Source organism: Solanum verrucosum, unplaced genomic scaffold (genome assembly GCF_900185275.1).
Source record: "Solanum verrucosum unplaced genomic scaffold, falcon-dt-bn FXZP01000103.1, whole genome shotgun sequence".
NCBI lineage: Eukaryota > Viridiplantae > Streptophyta > Magnoliopsida > Solanales > Solanaceae > Solanum > Solanum verrucosum.
In genome coordinates this window covers 7,434,584-7,452,671 of record NW_026020048.1, presented here as the reverse complement: position 1 = coordinate 7,452,671, position 18,088 = coordinate 7,434,584, and the positions used below count along the sequence as shown (strand labels likewise).

Genomic DNA, 18,088 nt, shown 5'->3' with positions numbered 1-18,088 from the left:
GATCAAGCGACTCTTCCTTCTGATGCACTCTGTTCTCTCGATAAAACCTGCTTTTTTGTGAACACTAGACACAAATTCTGCGTATGAATATGGTAAATATGAATCATGTAGAAATAACTTGGCTGAATAGGGCACAGATTTTTGGCTCCTCATCCCAAAATTTTAAGGTGAGATGGAAAAATACAAGCAGCGGTTAAGACCATGCTTCGACATGATACTTGCCTGCCTTTTCCAATGCCCTAAGCCACCTGACTGCAGCTTCCTTTGGAACCCCGCCTTCTTTAGATACAATTTCTTCAAATGCCAACAGCACATCAGAAGGCATTTTATTGGCAGAGCCTGCGACATACACAGCTGCCCCCTCGGTTAATAGATTCCATATCTTAAAGCTTTCTTCTCTCATTTTATGCTGCACATAAACCTTCTGTTGCTGGTCTCTGGAGAAGGCAACAAAAAAGCCGCCACCTTTTTCTTCAGAAAGGACTCCCCCCTTTTGTGAATGAAACAACCAAAAATCTCGGTATAAGAAGTCATTTTCTTCATTTCTACAACCAAAGAAGAAAAGAATGGGAGCAGTAGGACCGGATTGACTCTGAAGGGCTCTTTCCTCCACAAATCCACGAAAAGGTGCACACCCTGTGCCAGGTCCAATTAGAATAAGAGGAAGTGAAGGCGGGGGGGAAGGAAGAGAACCTTTTTGAAACCATGCCGGTATGAGGCCACCTGTTTGACATAATCCAAAAACCATCATCAATGAGTTACAAGAGGTAAATGAATTAGGCATTGTAATTATAAATTACTCCAATAACCATACTTTTCTGAGGATCAAGTTCAGCTAGCCATGACGAGCAAAGACCCGTGCGCTTCCTCTTATAAGGTGTTGTCCACGATACCACACTAACAGTTAAATGCACTTGGTTTGGATGAGCTGAGTGAGAAGAAGAGATGGAAAAAGCCCTAGTTTTTAGTGGAGGTACCAACTGAACCAACCATTCAAAAGGCATCTGAACAGATGGAAAATCATCCAATACCTGCAATATAAATTGGAAAATAGAAAAATATCAAGCAGTGTAATAAAATGAGGCATTATCAGCAGAAATATTTTTATAATTTATTTCCAAATCAAAAAATTATCTCCTGTGAATCGATAAGTTAACTACAAATGGGCATTTTTAAAAATAAGGGTGGGTCAGCTTGCATGAGAAGGCATTATTATTTAGTAGAAGGATCATTCTATAGGCGAAAGATCAAGTGCTTACATGTTTTCCAAAACAAAAATGTGGAGTCTGTAGCTATTTATTCCATACTTCAACTAAAAATAGTGTTGGCTACCTAACTAACATATCAAGCTTTCATTGCTTGCAAGTAAAGGGACTAGTAGAAGATGTGCTCATTTCTAGATTTCACATTTAGAGTCTGATTAATTACTAGACCAAATATCAACTCGAGCTATTTTCTAATTTGACAATCAAGATGCTGTAATGTGAATGCATGACAGGGTTAATGTTGGCTAACCAGTTTTGCTTCCAAAAGAACTGGGCCAACTTCTTGCTTCTTAGTATGTCTTCTTAAACTATAGTACCTATACATTCCATGAAACAAAATCTACCATAAGAGAAACCATATTATTGAAGAACCCAACAGTAAGGGAAAATGCCAATGACCACTCCGAGGCAACTTCATTAATCTATACAAAGAGTGGAAATATTTTCATTACCTCCAGTACAGTTCTACGTTCCTTCTGATTGTACTCATAAAGATCATCTCTTCCTTCTGGTGAAGCAAAGTATTGAAGCCTCTCCTTCTCATGTTCGGCAGTAGCAAAATAACTCATAACCTGAAGAAGTCAACGATCCAAATGGCTTATCAAATTACTATGATATGTGGTGATCATGCATAACATGCTATTCCCCAAGCAGCAAAAAAAGATGAACACAAGATGCATCATTGACGTCTAGGCACATAACAAAGACAACAGCAGAAGATATTAATTATACAATGTCATGGGATATTACTCGTAAGAACAAATAAGAAATTCAGACATTCCATGGCTTACCTCAAAGAAATACCGTCTTGGGGAAGCTGATGCAACATCCATTGCCAGTTCCACAAAAGTTTTCAATCTTACAGGGACCTTCAATGTATTTCTCAAATCATAACTTTGTTCATTTTCTTTATTATCATTAGCCTGAACCTGAAAAAAATGTTCATATAGTAATATAAGAATTGAAGAGTTCCTTTCTTTGAGTTTTAACTATCACTTTAGTAACAACCCCCCCCCCCCCCCCCAAATAAATAAAAATAAAATATAAAAAATAATAGAAGAGTTCATACATTGATAAATCTGCCTTTTCAATTGATAAATTGCTAACATTTGCAAACCCTAATCTCACCACAAAGAAGGGAGAAAAGAAATGAGATGATAAATCTCAAATTCCTCATTGTAGAACAGATTTGTATACATGGACTCATTAACTTCAACAACAACATATCCAGCGAAATCCCACAAGTGGGGTCGTCTAAGGAGGGTAGAGTGTACGCAGACCTTACCTCGTGGAGGTAGAGACATTCTCATTAACTTATCCAAAGCAAATGAACTTCAGCTACTTCAATGCTTTTATTAACAAGACCTCAGGAACTTAACCTAGAGATTGAAGTGATCTAACCTATTTTTGTATACGATCCCCTCACAAGAAGTGCTAATACATTCCCCATCCCCCCACCCTCTTAGCTCTCCAACAAGGAGGTTTTGGTGGTGCCTGTATTGTAATAGTTTGTGCTGCTGCTTACCTATCTATTTCTGACTTCTTCAACTTCCAAAAGGTTCCATCCCACTGAAATTTTTGAAGTTAAATTTTATTAGCAAAAGTAGCACAAGAAGGGGACAGGTACTCATATGGAGCTTAGGAAGTCAAGTAAAGTACCAGTCATATACAATCTTCATATAACCCCCAAAAGCTAAAATACTTGGACAGTGTATTTTAGTCTATGCACAGCTGCAGAATCATCTTCAAACACCTAAAATTCCTTCCTTCCCACACAGCCCACAGAATACATGCTGGCACAGTGATCCACAGAACACACTGTTATTTATTCTGTTTTAAGAAAGTTCAGAATAGGACCCCCAGAAAGTTAGTGTGTAACTGGAAATTCGACCTTGGTTCAGGGGTGTACTAATGCCTTTTCCCTTTAATTGTATCTCTTTAATTAATTGAAGTTTGAACTCCTTATTTTTGTTCTTTTTAATATGGTAAACTGCAGTCCCCAAATGCGCTACTCAGGAGCCCAGTAATGGTCCTTTCTCACTTGCTCCCTTGGTTAATTAAATCCCAAATTAGAGGTGCAGGGTCTTTACCACTAGGTAATGCTCCCTTGTCTACCATATCCCAAATCCTTTGCAATACTTGTACACTTTTCCTTTGAGTTGCACTTAACATTTCCAAATACTTGCAATCCATGTGATAATAGACCCATATTAAAGATGCATGAATACAAAATAATGTCTAGGAGGAAGATTTGAAGGAGCAGGGTCCTAGTGACAGCAAGAGAGTCAAGAAAGTAGACAAGTACATACTCGGATATATGATTCAGGGTTCAAATTACAGTGCTTTATGAAGGCATCTACAGCTGCAGCATCTTGGCCAGGGAGAATATGAACAACATCACCAACCTCATACTCAATACTCTGAGATCAGAAAGGAAATCATCAAAAGGATCATATGAGGTGAAAGGAGTAAAAGAGAGATTAGAATGTACAGCACTTACAGATGAAACAGATTCAAATTCAAAATGGCGGACATCTTTCCCAGAGCCAGCCTTACTTAATGGATCATTTTTAACCTACATCAATAAGGTGAATAAAAAAAGAATATATCAATGCCTACATCACAACCATCACCATTGAAGAGAGAGATATAGAGATAGATAGAGAGAGAGAGTAATATATTCAAACAAGTGTTGGCAACATCTCTTTAGTGGGTTTTTGGTGCCATATTTCTGCAGTAAGCACTTCTCACAAGGAAAAAGAGTTATGTATCTTGTTGATGAAGTGGTTCAGAATTCCATCTTAATGAAAAAAAAAAAAATTCCTCAACTGAATGACACTAATTATGATATCTTCAAGGATGATATCAATTATATGTCATTTCTGTTTGAGCTCAGAGATGCTCAGAATATATGCTACTCTTCTAGAGAGACACTAGCACTTTGTTGCAATCACTTTTGCTTGGTAAGAATCACAAGTGAATCCACAACAAAAATTCTCTGTTTCAGGAGCAGGAGCTATTCAACCTCCACAGGCGACAGCTCCAGTGCATGCATTGACACATAATCTAAAGAAAGGTATATAGAGATCGTGTACCATTTTTAAGAAGCACTCGGGACTGTACTTTCCAGAAAGTTTTCCTGGCAATATGAAGCGCGTGCTCTCAATCTGCATTTCGAGAAGTTTGACATCTGCAAATTCACAGGTTTTATCACTACTACATGTTGAAAGACAACTAACAGAAGCATTTAGGCCAAAAAAGCCATACAATAAATAAGAAACACTCCAGCTTATTCAGAAAAACAAATAGCAAAAAGCACAAGAAACAATAATTAGATGCACTCATGCATCAAAATAATAGAAAGAAAATGATTTTCCAAAGCTCATTAGTGACAGGATAACAAGTAAAAAATTCCTGATAGTCCTGAAGGTACTCCAGAACAAACTACACAAACTTATGTATGAGTTCTCCTTATCAAAAAAACAAAAAACTTACGTATGAGTTCTCTTTTGTATCATTAAAGGTTTTATATATATATAGTGATCTTTCCTTGTAGGGGATAGTTTCTCCATAAATCCAGGCTTATAAATGCTTTCATGCACTGAAATTTTATTGACTGTCAGCCAGAACACTGAATCTACAATGACCTGAAGTTTAAAGCAGATGTTGATTCCTCAAGTACAATTTAGCAAGTTACCTGGGATAGATGAAAAGTTTGAAGTCCCTTCAGCAACATCATGATAAGTAATCTGTACTTTAGGTTGATCCATCAAACTCATATTTGAAGTCATCAATTCTGGACCTTTAGGAAATAATTTCGGATCTTTTTGGTATAATGCTTTCCACAAGGTGGACATCCAAGGATCCAGAGCACCTTCATATCTGCAAAAGGAAATTTGATGCATCAATTCAACCTTCGAATAGAACAGCGGCTAAATAACAAGACATTCTTCATGGCGCCCATGATAACCAGATGAATGACATGATAAAGCGAACAGACATAAAGTGATAGACAAGGAGCAGTTCCTAAAATTCTTTTTTATGATAACTGAGAAATCCGGTCTTTTCATCTTTGAAACTCGGTGGATAATGAGCCTCCCCTCTACCCTCTCCAACATCCCTCCCCCTCTAACCTGAAATTCTGCTAGAGTATTTGAAAAAATTTCAGAAGAAACGAAGAAAGAGGAGCACTCAACATAAGCAGGTGAGCAGCCTCTCCAAAGCAGTAAAGCCATTGTATTCCTAATGTAAAGAAGCTTCAGCACATGTAATCAACTACAATCACGTAGAGAGCAAAAACTTCTGTATTCTTAAATTACCATTACCTACAAAACTAGGAAGATTCAAGATCCTAACATGCAAATTCTTTTAGATCTGTCTCCTGAAGAGTTAGATTGAAGAAGTTTAATGTCATTCAATCCCTGTGGTTTAGTTGAATAATTATTAAATGGACAAATAATCATCCTGTATATCACATTGGATTTTCCTTCTTAACAATTGCAAAAGATGATGAAACAACACGCTTGTTTGGACAGAAGTTAACAGAAAGGTGCTTTTGATTAGTTCAAAAATATTATTTTTCAGTTCAAAAAGGTGCTTTGAAGATAGTGTTAACTCAATCCAAATGATCAAGTTTAATTGCATTTTTTTTAATTGTTGCTAATTTTGTTTAACTTTTTTTTTTTTGGATGACTAGGGAAACCCACAGCCGCTACCCTTTGGGTGCGCACAGGGTAAAACCTCCGCTCCTATGCAATAGCTCGCAAACCACATAGGAGAGATAACCCGCACTAGGCAAGCCCGGTGCAACAAGCTTGACCCAGAAGGCAAACCCCTTGCTTTCGCTAGCAAGGGGTTTCGAACTTGAGACCTCCAACATAGAAGTCCCAAGCCCAAACCACTGGGCCACCCCAAAGGGTAATTTTGTTTTGTTTTACTTTTGGTGCAAGGAATTCATAGATGAGGCTGAATCAGTGTTAGCATTTATGGAATTGGAATTCCTACAGGAATAGAAGGGAATACTTTTGCCTTTTGCTATACCTGTAAAGAATTGTTAGCACCATTCTTAGGGAAGTACATTATAATCCTTACATTCTCCACACAAAAAGAGGCAAAAGAAGAGCAAAAAAACGAAAGATGATGAAACAACAGAAGAAAAGGACAAGCTAAACAGGATACGTGATGAAATTCAGACCCTATTTTTTTTATTTTTTTTGAGAATTGGTAAACAATTCAGACCCTATTTCATTATGAGTGTTTCCTGATTCAACCAATCCACAACATAACATGTGCATTCACAGTGCAGAAGGCCAGATCTTCATGCAGGAATCGCTGCAGATGATCAGGCAAAATAAATCTACTATTCCTCTACAAGATTAAAAGTTAACAATACCCTGAAGGGTGCTGATCATCTCCCAGACCTCTTTCCACCACTGCTGTCGCACCAAGATCTGAAAGTCTTTTGTCAAGTTTCTTTGCAACGAACTGCAGCAATAAAATCCATACATCAACATTCAAAGATGGAATACATAATTTCATAAATCTAAAATTTTCTAGATTAAATATTTGCTAGGGCAACAAATCAACCGACAAGCAAAAAAGTCATCTAGAAACACAAAGCACAGATATTGACCAGGATCACTACCTGTCTTTGTTATAAAGGGAATAAATATATCTTATGGAAAGACAAAGTTGAAAAGTAATTTCAATTACTTAACTGATAAGCCTAAAACACGCCAAAGTTATATTTCAGAAAAGGCAAAAAAGTTGGAGTAAAAAGAGTTTCAAAAAGAAAAGTAGGAAGATTAAACTTTAAGGGGTCGTTTGGTGTGAAGGATAGGTACAAATAGTCCTCGGATAATTATTTTGTGGCTCTTAATTTAGTGTTTGGTTGGGAAGTTTGGGATAACTTATCCTGGGATTAATAATTAGTACCGGGGTAAGTTATCCCTTCTCATGGGTGGTATAGTAATCCCGGAATAACTTATCCTGGGATAAAATGACTAAATGACAAAAATATCCCTTTAAACACTTTTTGTACATTACTTTTCACATCCATGAAGGGTACTTTAGTAAACTTATATGTTGTTCTTAAGATTTATTATTTTGAATACAACAAACCAAACACTCAATAAAAAATAATCCCAGCACAACTTATCCCATCATAACTAATCCCAACATAACTTATCCCATCATAACTTATCCCATCATAACTCATTTTCAAACCAAACGACCCCTAAGGATTTTCTTTCTGCTATTATCATTTCTCCTCAGAGTACCATTCTCTTTCCACAGTTCTGGGGTTGTTCTGTCAGTACAGTTGAGGTATCCTAATATCATGTTTTCTTTCACTTTTTCCCAATTCCCACCTTTGTCAACATAAACTAGTGATGCACAGTTAAATAAGAACTGTCAAGAAGGATATTATAATCTCTCAAGCACATTAAAGTACGAGGATTGCACCAAGCATGGAAATCAGTTGGTTGCTGAAAATATAATCTTTTTTCTCTAGATTTGATTTCGAAATTCAACAATAAGCTCTATCTCGTAGGCTTGGTGCCTGGGTCACTGGATTCACTCCAGAATCTGGCCCTAAACTTTCCAAGATGATATGACTATATTGGTAAAGTTCTTGCGTAGCTGACGATAGGGTTCCCGTTCACTTATCAGAGTGGTTTTCAAATACGGGATTCGCCAAATGACTAATACGATCATTCTGTCCCTAGTTATTGAGGAGATGAAAATGGATGTCCAGTCATTGAGGAGATGAAAATGGCAAAGCATATTCTTGTTGTATGCATGGGCATTGAAAATATTTAAAGGATGTAGATACCCCTGTTCCTCCTATGTAGTAACAATGAAAACATGTTAAAACATAAAAGCCTAGTCAACTTCTGAAGAATCATTTTTGCGACTTCTCTGCTCCATACAGTGCTTTACCATTCTCTTCCAGTTTATAGTTATGGATTTCAGCTGTTTGAAATGAATATATAGCTGGTGACAGTTCGTAATTTGGTGAAGTATTGAGATATTAGTCATCAACCATTTTGCTGTTATAAACATTAGAACTAAATTATTCTCCTTACATTAGTGAATAAACTTTTGACCCCTTGTTAAGTCACAAAAACTAATGAGATTGGTTCTACTCATAGTCTTGTATTGTTTAGGAGAATGGTATAACTGCATATTGGTTACATGATTCATTAAGAACCCATATCTGGACTTTGTGCTATGGGATACCTATCAAATTGAAATTATAGACATCAAGATTCTCTGGGAGAACTGAACCAGTTGATCCAAATCTTCAAATCAGACCGAGTTACTTTTGGAAAATCTTTAGCTAAAATAGCAGATAAACAATGAAAAGTATTATTAGGTAGAGCGAGTGTGTACATTATATTTCTGGTAGCCTGAATCACCCAAGCCAAACACAGCATAGTTGACTCTACTAAGCCAGTTCTGGGTAAGATTCCTTTGCAAGAGAAACTTCCAAAACACCTACAAGAAAAGACAAGAAAACGAGAAAACGAAAAAAAGAAAGAAACTACAATTATGTACAGTGTCTTCAGGAGTTACACCTACAAGAAACATCAAATATCATGGACCTAATAAACACACGAGAAGCTTAATGGAGATAACAAACAAACCTTAATAGAATCTGGGTTGTCCCCTTGACCTGTAGTTGAGACCACAAAGATTACAATTTCTTGGTCCGGTAGAGAACTCTAACAAAAAGAATGATTAACTAATTAGACCTGTAATTGTTTCTGAAGCAATGAGGAGAGGAAAGGAAAATTACAGGGTCAAAATCATCAACGGAGAGCAACAAGACGGGGCATCCTCTACGCTCAGCTTCACGGCCAAGACGCTCAGCGGCGTCTATGGCATTACCAGTCTCAGATGCATATAAAATTAATAGCTTCTTTGGCTTCTCTCCCATCACCATTGATTGGTTACTGCAATTGAAGTCTTTTGGAATTCAAGAAGATACTAACGGAACGATAGCGTAGTCTTTACGGGCGCTGCGCCGTCATATGGGAACCCCTTTTGTTTTTAATCAAAGAACCCGCGTTAAACCCATTTTTTTTCAAGAGTTTTTTGCTTTTATTTATTTTTACTTTATAAAATTCATTTAATTTTCTTTTTCGAGTCATATAACTTTTTACCAGTTTTTTTTTTAATTACGTCAAAAACAATTAGAGAAAAACATCACGTCGAAAATATTAAACAAGTAATAATTACGTCTTAAGAGCTGATTAATTTCCAAAAGAGCCACTGATAGAAATTGAGTTTTCATTGAACTCCTAACCAAATAATGGTGTGTGGTCTTCTACCGTTTTTCAAAGTTTAAAGGCAAAATCTCTAAGAAACAAAATGGCAATGAAATCATTTTATAAAAATGAAGGGTAATTTAAGCCTACCGTTATTCAAGAGATTAGGAGAGATTACGTTGATAAGTTTTAAAAAATTGCCTTAAATGTAGTGGAAATAATCGTTGTGTTTCAACGTGGCTATGTCAAATGACTTTATGGCATATGAAAAGTTAAAGAAGCATCTCTGATCGCTCTCTAGCAAAAAATCATTAGCTGATAAACAATATATAGCACTCTGCAGTACATTCATGGAGAAGAATACCTTTACAATGAAAAAACCTTAACCTCACGCAGCACTAAAATAGTTCTTCTATCTTCAATAAATATTGCCAAACATTGTCAACAATAATACTAACTTTACATAAACCTATTGTGGTGACCTTTTCTAATTTTGGTGTCCCTGTATTTTAACTTCAATATACAGCCTACTGTGCCATTATAGGCTTCAACTGTTTCCTGCTAATCATTTTGGGTCAAAAGAGACCCTGGACTTTTGTAGGCAATTTAACGTGGTCATCATTTTTTGTCAAGGCGGACTAGTTCGTCACCTTCTAAATTTTTAGGAGACTGCTCGGCCAATTCTATATTAGAACGCTGGTCTTTGTTTTCTGCATTTCTCTCTTCATGGTGATCAAGTGTAGTTTGTTCTAAATTTTTAGGAGATCGCTCAGACAAATCTATATCAGAACATAGGTCTTCGTTTTCTGTTTTTCTCTCCTCATGGTAATCCTCGAGTGAGGTCATGTCTTTCATATCCTTCTCCTCATGGTGATCCTTGACTGAGGTTATGTCTCTCATATCCTTCTCCTCATGGTGATCATCAAGTGTAGTTTGTTCCAACTTTTTAAGAGACTGCTCAGACAGATCTATATCAGAAGGTTGGTCTTCGTTATCTGTTTTTCTCTTCTCACGGTGATTCTTGAGTGAGGTTATGTCTTTCAAATCCTTCTCCTCATGGTGATCCTCGAGTGAGGTTGTGTCTTTCAAATCCTTCCCCTCTTGGTGATCCTTGATTGAGGTGATGTCTCTCATTTCCTCATCCTCATGGTGATCATCAAGTGTAATTTGTTCTTTCATGTCTTCATTGCGGTCATCAAGTGGCATGCTTTGTATTTCAGCAGATTGAATATTCGGAAAAGCACCTTCATTTGTTTCACTAGATTCCTCTCTACTTCTCTGATGATCCTCATAAGAGGAACCATGTGCTTTTACATCTTCAGCATGTTCCCCCACTTCAGAAGACAAATTGCCGCCTGTTATCTTTTGGACCTCCAGATTTTCACACGTTTCAGGGCCTTTTCCTACCTCAGACTGAGAATCAGGCAAGATCACATCACCATGGTGTAACACTGCTCTATCCTTCTCCATGTGGTGAGCATCAGATAACTTGTCATCATGGAAGCCATCTTGGGAACCATTAAGATCCTGTGTCTGGTTGCTGCTATCTGCATTGCCTGACAGAGTCTCATCATCACTAGCCATTTGATTTTCAGCAGTAATTTCTCCTACCTCATCCTCCGGTATTGAAATAGTTTCTCCCTTCAAGCCACCATCTGAAATTGTAGCAGTAGTTTCTTCTACCTCATCCTGTGGTACAGAAATGGATTCTCCCTTAAAGCCATCATCTGAAATTGTGTTTTCAATTGAGCGAGAATCCTGGAACGCAGTTTTAGTAGGATCAACTTCGTTCGTAGAAGGAAAAGACTGAAAAGTATCCCAATCATCTTCTTCCTCTTCCTCGGAATTGTCCTCCACCTCTTCACTGCAAGAAGCTGAAACAATAATTTCCTCTTTTCTACTTTCCTCTATTTTTGCAGGCAACTTGATAATAAAAGATGGTCCAGTGGAATTGACTTGTTTCTGGTTCTGGTCTTGCATCACAGAAGCACGTATTATATCCTGCAAGCATAACATTCAATACTATGAATATCTTATTGGTTTCTGCTAACCAAAACTGTATTAAGTCATATTGAGCCACTCAATACATGCATAAAACTATAAAATCCTTTAAAGCCATAGTTTACTGCCAGACGTTAGTGTTAAGAGAGGAAAAAATCTCCAGTTAAAACCTTGATGCCAGATTTCGCAGTCAAAATCCCAAAAGAAGGGAAAGGGCTGGTGGACCCTACATAAGAGAAGCACTCCCTTGCGACAATCTCTGTGCTACTACTGTTTTGAAACATCAAAATTTTTTTGATGCACTTCCAAATATAACTATATTCCAATCAAATTTCAAATTCATTTAAGACAACAAATTAAACAATGATCTGAAGTTTTGTCCCCCCGAAAAAAATCGAACTACAATAACATTTAATTAATACTAAAACAAGGTATGAAAGTAGTACAAGGTTCTTAACCTCTACAGTTACCTTACTTGTCAATCTTACGATATCAGAAGAACTAGAAAGTATCAAGAAAGAGCACATATTATAATAAAGTTATAACCTGCAATTGTTGTCTTCTCATCATGGGCATTGTGAGTAAAACCTCCTTGATACAAGCAGATGAGTCAGGGAGTTGAGCCAGTTGTGTAACCAATTTTATAGTTGTGATCTTCAAATCACGTGCTTCCTACAAAGTAAACAAGAACACAATCAGCCAGTGAAGGCAAACAAAGCAAACATAAGTTTCATACATAGCAGAACCTGAGAAGAATTCTCTGACGTTGTAAAAAGGAGAACAGCTTCCAAAAACAGATTCATTAGGCATTTCTGACACTCATTAGTTCTTGAAAGTGTCTGAAGAAGCATTAAAACCTTCAAACACTCCCCAGCAATAGCCACCACTTCCCTGTTCATAGGTGTCTGCCATCAATAGAAAACTATCAGGTTCTGTAAGAACGCGAAATTCAAATCTATTGTCCACCCCAGCTCCTGGCGCCAAATACAAGAATTTAAATTTACACGTGGAAAATACATAAAACTGAACTTTGGCTACCTTAAAGAGTTTCTGGATTACAGACCCAAGGTCTTCAACAAGTTCCCCAACAAAGAATACGAAGAATGAGTACTCCGAATTGATTTTCCTTGTTAGCACGCCTTTCAGTATTTGCAACCCAATTGCTTGGACCTGCAGTAGACAAATTATGTACGCTAACCAGTGAACAAAAGCATCATTTGAAATAAGATCTGCTTACCTGAATGTCAGCATCAGTAAGAGCACTCCTGAAGCACCGGGTGGCATTGCATATCATGCCATAAAATACTGGCTTACATCCTTGATTTTCTTCAAGAAGTTGAATTTCAAAAGCTAGTTTAGCAAATGAAGTAGTCTGTTCAAGAGAGAGAGCAAGCTTCAACAGCAGCAGTTTATGTAAGTTGGACCTCTTATTCTCAAGCTGATGAATTCCTTTAGTGCAATTCTCAGCCAAAATAACACTCGCAGTCAGACAAGTTCTTGTTATTGTCATCAAGTAACCAATGCTGTCATTTCCAAGTTCAGAGATATCTGTATTGAAAGCAAATAACCATCACTCAAGTACGATAAATAAGTTACTGTGGACTACTTCAAGATTGGAAATCAAAAAATGGAAAACAGCACTTTCTCTAGATTATGCAATCTAACTTGGAGCTCACAATCTGGCTCAAGAATATTTTTTTTTCATGTTTCCAAGAATTTCCAGATTTGAAGGATCTCTAGTTTGGAGCCTAATTTGCATTAACTGACAAATTATTTAACGCTGGATTGACAAGAACCTGAATAGAGTGAAATGGATATAGAGGAGTCGTATAACTGACCCTGACCAATTTGAGATCAAGGCATATTTGATTGATTTTTTCATGCGAAAAGAAACACAAACATTAAATAAACTGACTCCATACATTGGGGAAAGAGTTAATTATGAGTACTAGACTGAACAAGATGCTAATTAAAACAAGCTCAAAAGCTTTCTTTACAGCCTAATAATCTAAAGAGGAAGGACCTGAATGCGCCTTATGAGAATTGCTTACCAGTAACATATGTTTTCATCACAGAAGTTAGACACTGGACAAAATCATGAACTCTTGAAAGGGAAATTTCGGTTGAAGCCCTTTCAATGCACTTGTAACCAACCAAAAGAAAAGCCAAAATTGATTTCAAACCCATCTGCATGAAAACCGTAAAAAAATGATTAACTATCAACGGATGAAAAATTGAGACGTGGAAACAGTAGAAGCTTAAAAATATTTACTAGAGACCAAAAGGAACTGTCTGTAAAACATGACACCCACCTTTGGCTCATATTGTTTTAAAAGTGTTGGTGCTGTGGTAAGTAAGACAGAAACAATATCGTCCCAGCTTAAATGGTATTGAGAAGTTGCACTGACAAAAAGAAAGCAAGTTAGTTCAAAATTACTTTTTTACTGTTCATGAATAAGGTAATTTGACTTCATCAAAAAGAAGTGGTACCTTGTGAAGGATTTAAAAAGAAGCGCCAAATAAAGTTCTGATACTAAATACACAAAACTTTCGGTCTTTAGGAAATCCAAGGGGCCGTTCTGCACAATCTACCAAACAAACCGAAAGAAACAAGAAGTTAAAAAGACAGATCTTTATGGGGCTCTTATGCACATATAAATAAGCAATTGAAATATGTTCCTGCATCTACTATAAGAAAATACGTCCAAAATAAAACCATAAAAGAACTTTATGGCATCAAGTCCTTTAGATTACACAAAAAATATTTAAAATGACAACCAAAAGGCCATACATGAAAGGAAATCATACGCAACACAGAAAGTTAAAGGCAACAAAGATAAAACCAGGGTGCATATTAATTTCATTTAAATTGATGGAGAGACCCTTCATTAACAACATCTTGAATGTAATAGCATGATCATGACATGAAATGGGATGTTACCTGTGATAAAATAGAGATGGCAAAATTGTCCCATGTATCTTCAACAAAAATGGAGAAAAAGCAAACCTGCATCCAATTAAATTTTGAGCTTTGATTAGACCTCGCGAAAGGCACATCAAATGAGAATATCTAACCTAACACTTCCTGCACCTCCTAGTGTAGAAACTAAAATGTTAATCCACTGATATTCCTTCTCCTTTTTCACTAAAATAATGATTTCGCACTTCCCTAAGACTCCCCCAACCACCCACCCACCCACCCAAAAAACTGCATCAGAAAAAAGACGATAAGAAGGAAATGAAGGAGGATTTTGGGATACTAGAAGAACGGGTAACTTCCCTAATCCACTGTGCAAAATGCATACTCTCTAGCTTCATAAGAATGGGTAATAGGAACTCCAAATGATAGCGCTCTGGTAGCTCCATTTATTTAATCAGGTAGTGCTCTGGTGGCTCCATAATACCATGTAACTAATTGGTTATAGCTTTTCATTACTCATTACCAAGTAAGCAATTTGCACAAACCCACAAATAAAGCACATGCCAGAAAATTTCAAGATTCAATCGCTGAAACTAGCATTTCAAGGTTGATGATAATCAAGGTTCAGAATTAGAATGTCAAAAGCTGAAGAATGACAACATTGCTATTCTCTAAGAAGAAACAAATTGATCATTGGCAATATCTATGTAAGGTTTTGCATAGTTGATCACCTATGTGATGTCTAGAGAACCTTAAAATGCACATCCAAGAAATATTACATCCATAATGTGAATCAGACAGAACAAACAACCAAACTACATTAGAGTGACTTAGCATGAAGAACAAGACACTGAAAGTACCTGCAGCAGTTCTTGACAAGAATCCATAGTGAGAAATCCTACATTAAAGAATCTCTCCGCTAACAGGACTTGAAACACAGGCAGAGCAACTTCGCACAACTCCAAAGCAATTGACTTTACTTCATCACTAACACAGCCACCACTTAATATGGTATTGACAGAGCCAATATGTAGCCTAGATTCACCAAGAACTGACTCTTGCCCCTGAAATAGAAGAAGAAGAGCAAAGCCCCACAAAAATTGAAATTCTTCTGAACCCAACTCAACCATGTTATAACCCGAAATTAAGTCTGTAATAGACTGTTCTTCAGCTTCTGAGGATCCTTTTATGTAAGTGTTCAAAGGAACTGCATCTAATGCCACCGCTTGCACGATCAGTGGCCAAGCTTCTTCCAGACATGCCAGCAACTTAGTTGAAACTAGTGTAGACTGAATCCCATCAAGAAACGGTTTCCACTGCATGTAGTGCATATAGGAACATGGGAAAGAAATTGCCAGAATTAGAAGAGAGAGAAAGAGAAAGCAACTACTTTAAGGGCCGTTTGGACATGAAATATGAAATCAATTATAAAAGACAGAAACATAAACCGAACTATGAGCTCACATTTTCTTTAGGAAATGACTGAGTCCTAATATAGCTGTAGTCCTTCAGAAGACAGAGCCAGTAAATTCCAAGAATTTTTGAACTCTCAGAGAAAAGAGGCAATAAAGCTAAATATTCATCAGTAATCTCCTTTTGTTGATTTTTCAAGAATGCAAAGGTGTAACATTTCAGAGAGGCATGTGCTGTAAGGAGTCTCACTTTTATCTGGAAAGATACATTGATAAATATGTTAGAGAAAAGAGAAACAGTCGTACGAAAATATTTTGGACGTGAGTGAACCAACCTTGCACGAGACCCATTCTGCAAAGGATGGATAGTAAAGGTCATTGAATTCATTTAGAGGACGTGAAATCAATGAAAATATCCGCTTTACAGCAAGTTGATCCCGACTAACAATTTTACATGTCAATATCTGCAATATTCACACATGATCCCGTTTAAACTTGTATCAATTAAATTACACAACTAGATGCATGTATCTAAGTATTCAACAACCTTTGTGGCGAGCTGCAAGCCTGCTTCCAATAGGACAGGGCCAGAGGACGAGTCCAATGCAGTTCGAACTGCAGAAACCAATTGGGCCTGAATGATAGTGACATAACTAGCTTAGTTGAGCTAATATCAGTAAGGATTTTGCATCATTTTGAATTGTGCCTTTAAATTTGGTTATTGAAAATAATTAGGAAGATATAGTTGCTAAGCAGGATAAAACTAAAAAGAATGATCCAAGGACTTACCTGATACTGTTCCAGAAGAAGGTGACCAGGAAGCTCAGGGTCCAATGTTCCAAACTGAAATTTATAGTAACAGCATGAAGTTGATATGTGACAACAAATTGCAATTCACATTTCTTTGAATCCAGTGTTTCGTGAAAGAACCAAAATATAAAAGTATGTTATTTTATTCAGCCCCAAAAATCAGGTGCATAATGACTGGCTTCATCAACTCCAATGATCAATTCATAGATGTTCCAATAAATCACTGTGAGTCCAGAATTAAGTACATTTGGTGACAAGCTAGGAGCATATACAATATGTACGCTCCAACATGAAGACAAGAGTTAAGAACGTTAATGTGCGAGAATCTATTCCTCGTAAAAGACTAAATGTTTATAATCCCTGTAATTGTATAATCAAGGATTATGAGTTATTTTCTTTTCCTTTTCCAGATCTCTTATAAAAATTAATTAAGGGGGTGTTTGGATTGGCTTTTTAAAGTACCTTATATAAGTTAAAAGCTAAAAGTCATGAGTTGGTCATACCCAACTTTTGCCTTTTAGCTTATTTTTGTACTTTTCTTACCTAAAAGTAAGTGCTTCAACGCACTTAGTCTTACCCAAAACACCTCCAAAAATTAAAAAAGAGCTTTAAAAGCCAAGAGCTACTTAAAATAAGTCGATCCAAATGCCTACTAAGAGCCCGTTTGGATTGGCTTAAAAAAAGTACTCCCTCTGTCCCAATGGTTTGGGCTTGGGACTTTCATGTTGGAGGTCTCAAGTTCGAAACCTCTTGCTAGCAAAAGCAAGGGGTTTGCCTTCTGGGTCGAGCTCAGTGCGGGTTACCTCTCTTGTGTGGTTTGCGAGCTATTCCATAGGAATGGGGGTTTTACCCTGTGCACACCCAAAGGGTCGCGGCTGCGGGTTTCCCTTGTTATAAAAAAAAAAAAAAACTTGTTTAAATCTCGAAATCTGAAAAGTGTCACATAAAATGGAACGAAGAGAGTAACTTTTAAGTAAAAAAAAAAGTAGGGAGAGGCCTACTTTTGGTTTTTAACTTTTTTCAAGTCATTTTAAACTTATTTTAAGTTATTTTTAACTTTGTCAAATACTTTCTAACTTATTTTAAGTAGTTATTTTTATAGTAGCCAAACACTTCATGAAGTCAAAAACTGACTTAAAAGTAGGTTTGACCAAACTTTTAAGCCAATCCAAACACCCTCTAAATCCTAACATGCTTGAGGAAATAATCAAGCAATACGTTTCCCAAATCTCTTCTTCCTCCACATTCTTCACACCGTGTTTCGAAACTAGCAATTTGAGTATTGCCCTCTAGCAGGCATCTGATTTCTTTTAACTTAGGCGTTGTCCTGAAATTCCATCTTGTTCTTTTTGAGCATAAGTGATGATTGATCTAGCAATAGAAAGTATATTACTTTTATTTGTTTAGCAT

At 36.8% G+C, this 18,088-nt stretch overlaps 2 protein-coding genes across 3 annotated transcripts in view; both read right to left on the bottom strand.

Annotated features, from left to right (window-relative positions):
* Nucleotides 1–92: 92 nt before the first annotated feature.
* On the bottom strand, nt 93–9,301 carry LOC125822471 (NADPH-dependent diflavin oxidoreductase 1). 2 transcript variants are annotated; one of them, XM_049501868.1, is made up of 12 exons: nt 9,064–9,301; nt 8,912–8,989; nt 8,658–8,762; nt 6,658–6,749; nt 4,963–5,147; nt 4,361–4,455; nt 3,766–3,840; nt 3,575–3,685; nt 2,057–2,194; nt 1,718–1,837; nt 815–1,031; nt 93–723 (listed from the first exon to the last, which is right to left on the bottom strand). In XM_049501868.1, exons 1-12 carry the CDS (start codon nt 9,208–9,210, stop codon nt 194–196), a joined length of 1,893 nt encoding a protein of 630 aa, XP_049357825.1. In that variant the 5' UTR covers nt 9,211–9,301; the 3' UTR covers nt 93–193. The 2 variants fall into 2 exon arrangements, with proteins under 2 accessions (XP_049357825.1, XP_049357826.1); XM_049501869.1 differs by lacking the exons at nt 3,766–3,840; nt 4,361–4,455; nt 4,963–5,147; ... (2 more) ...; nt 8,912–8,989; nt 9,064–9,301 and adding an exon at nt 1,516–1,582 and having other exon boundaries at nt 3,575–3,593.
* A 565-nt stretch (nt 9,302–9,866) lies between these two features.
* Nucleotides 9,867–18,088, bottom strand: part of LOC125822506 (protein SWEETIE) — a 31,117-nt gene continuing 22,895 nt past the window's right edge. The window contains exons 35-48 of the mRNA XM_049501906.1: nt 16,658–16,711; nt 16,416–16,502; nt 16,204–16,332; nt 15,921–16,124; nt 15,317–15,772; nt 14,478–14,543; nt 14,027–14,124; nt 13,849–13,939; nt 13,588–13,723; nt 12,774–13,084; nt 12,575–12,706; nt 12,283–12,441; nt 12,083–12,208; nt 9,867–11,536 (exon numbers count right to left, since the gene is read on the bottom strand). Of these exons, the coding sequence (XP_049357863.1) occupies nt 10,154–11,536; nt 12,083–12,208; nt 12,283–12,441; nt 12,575–12,706; nt 12,774–13,084; nt 13,588–13,723; nt 13,849–13,939; nt 14,027–14,124; nt 14,478–14,543; nt 15,317–15,772; nt 15,921–16,124; nt 16,204–16,332; nt 16,416–16,502; nt 16,658–16,711 (3,432 nt within the window). The 3' untranslated portion in view covers nt 9,867–10,153. The remainder of the gene's footprint in view (nt 11,537–12,082; nt 12,209–12,282; nt 12,442–12,574; nt 12,707–12,773; nt 13,085–13,587; nt 13,724–13,848; nt 13,940–14,026; nt 14,125–14,477; nt 14,544–15,316; nt 15,773–15,920; nt 16,125–16,203; nt 16,333–16,415; nt 16,503–16,657; nt 16,712–18,088) is intronic.

Excerpts from the sequence above, each read along its gene's own strand:
- LOC125822471 (XM_049501868.1), bottom strand. The coding sequence starts at position 9,210 with ATGGTGATGGGAGAGAAGCCAAAGAAGCTATTAATTTTATATGCATCT. Across the intron at positions 8,763-8,911 it reads ACAACCCAGATTCTATTAAG|GTGTTTTGGAAGTTTCTCTT; the intron begins GTTTGTTTGTTA and ends CTTTTCTTGTAG. Across the intron at positions 1,838-2,056 it reads CAAGACGGTATTTCTTTGAG|GTTATGAGTTATTTTGCTAC; the intron begins GTAAGCCATGGA and ends TGACTTCTTCAG.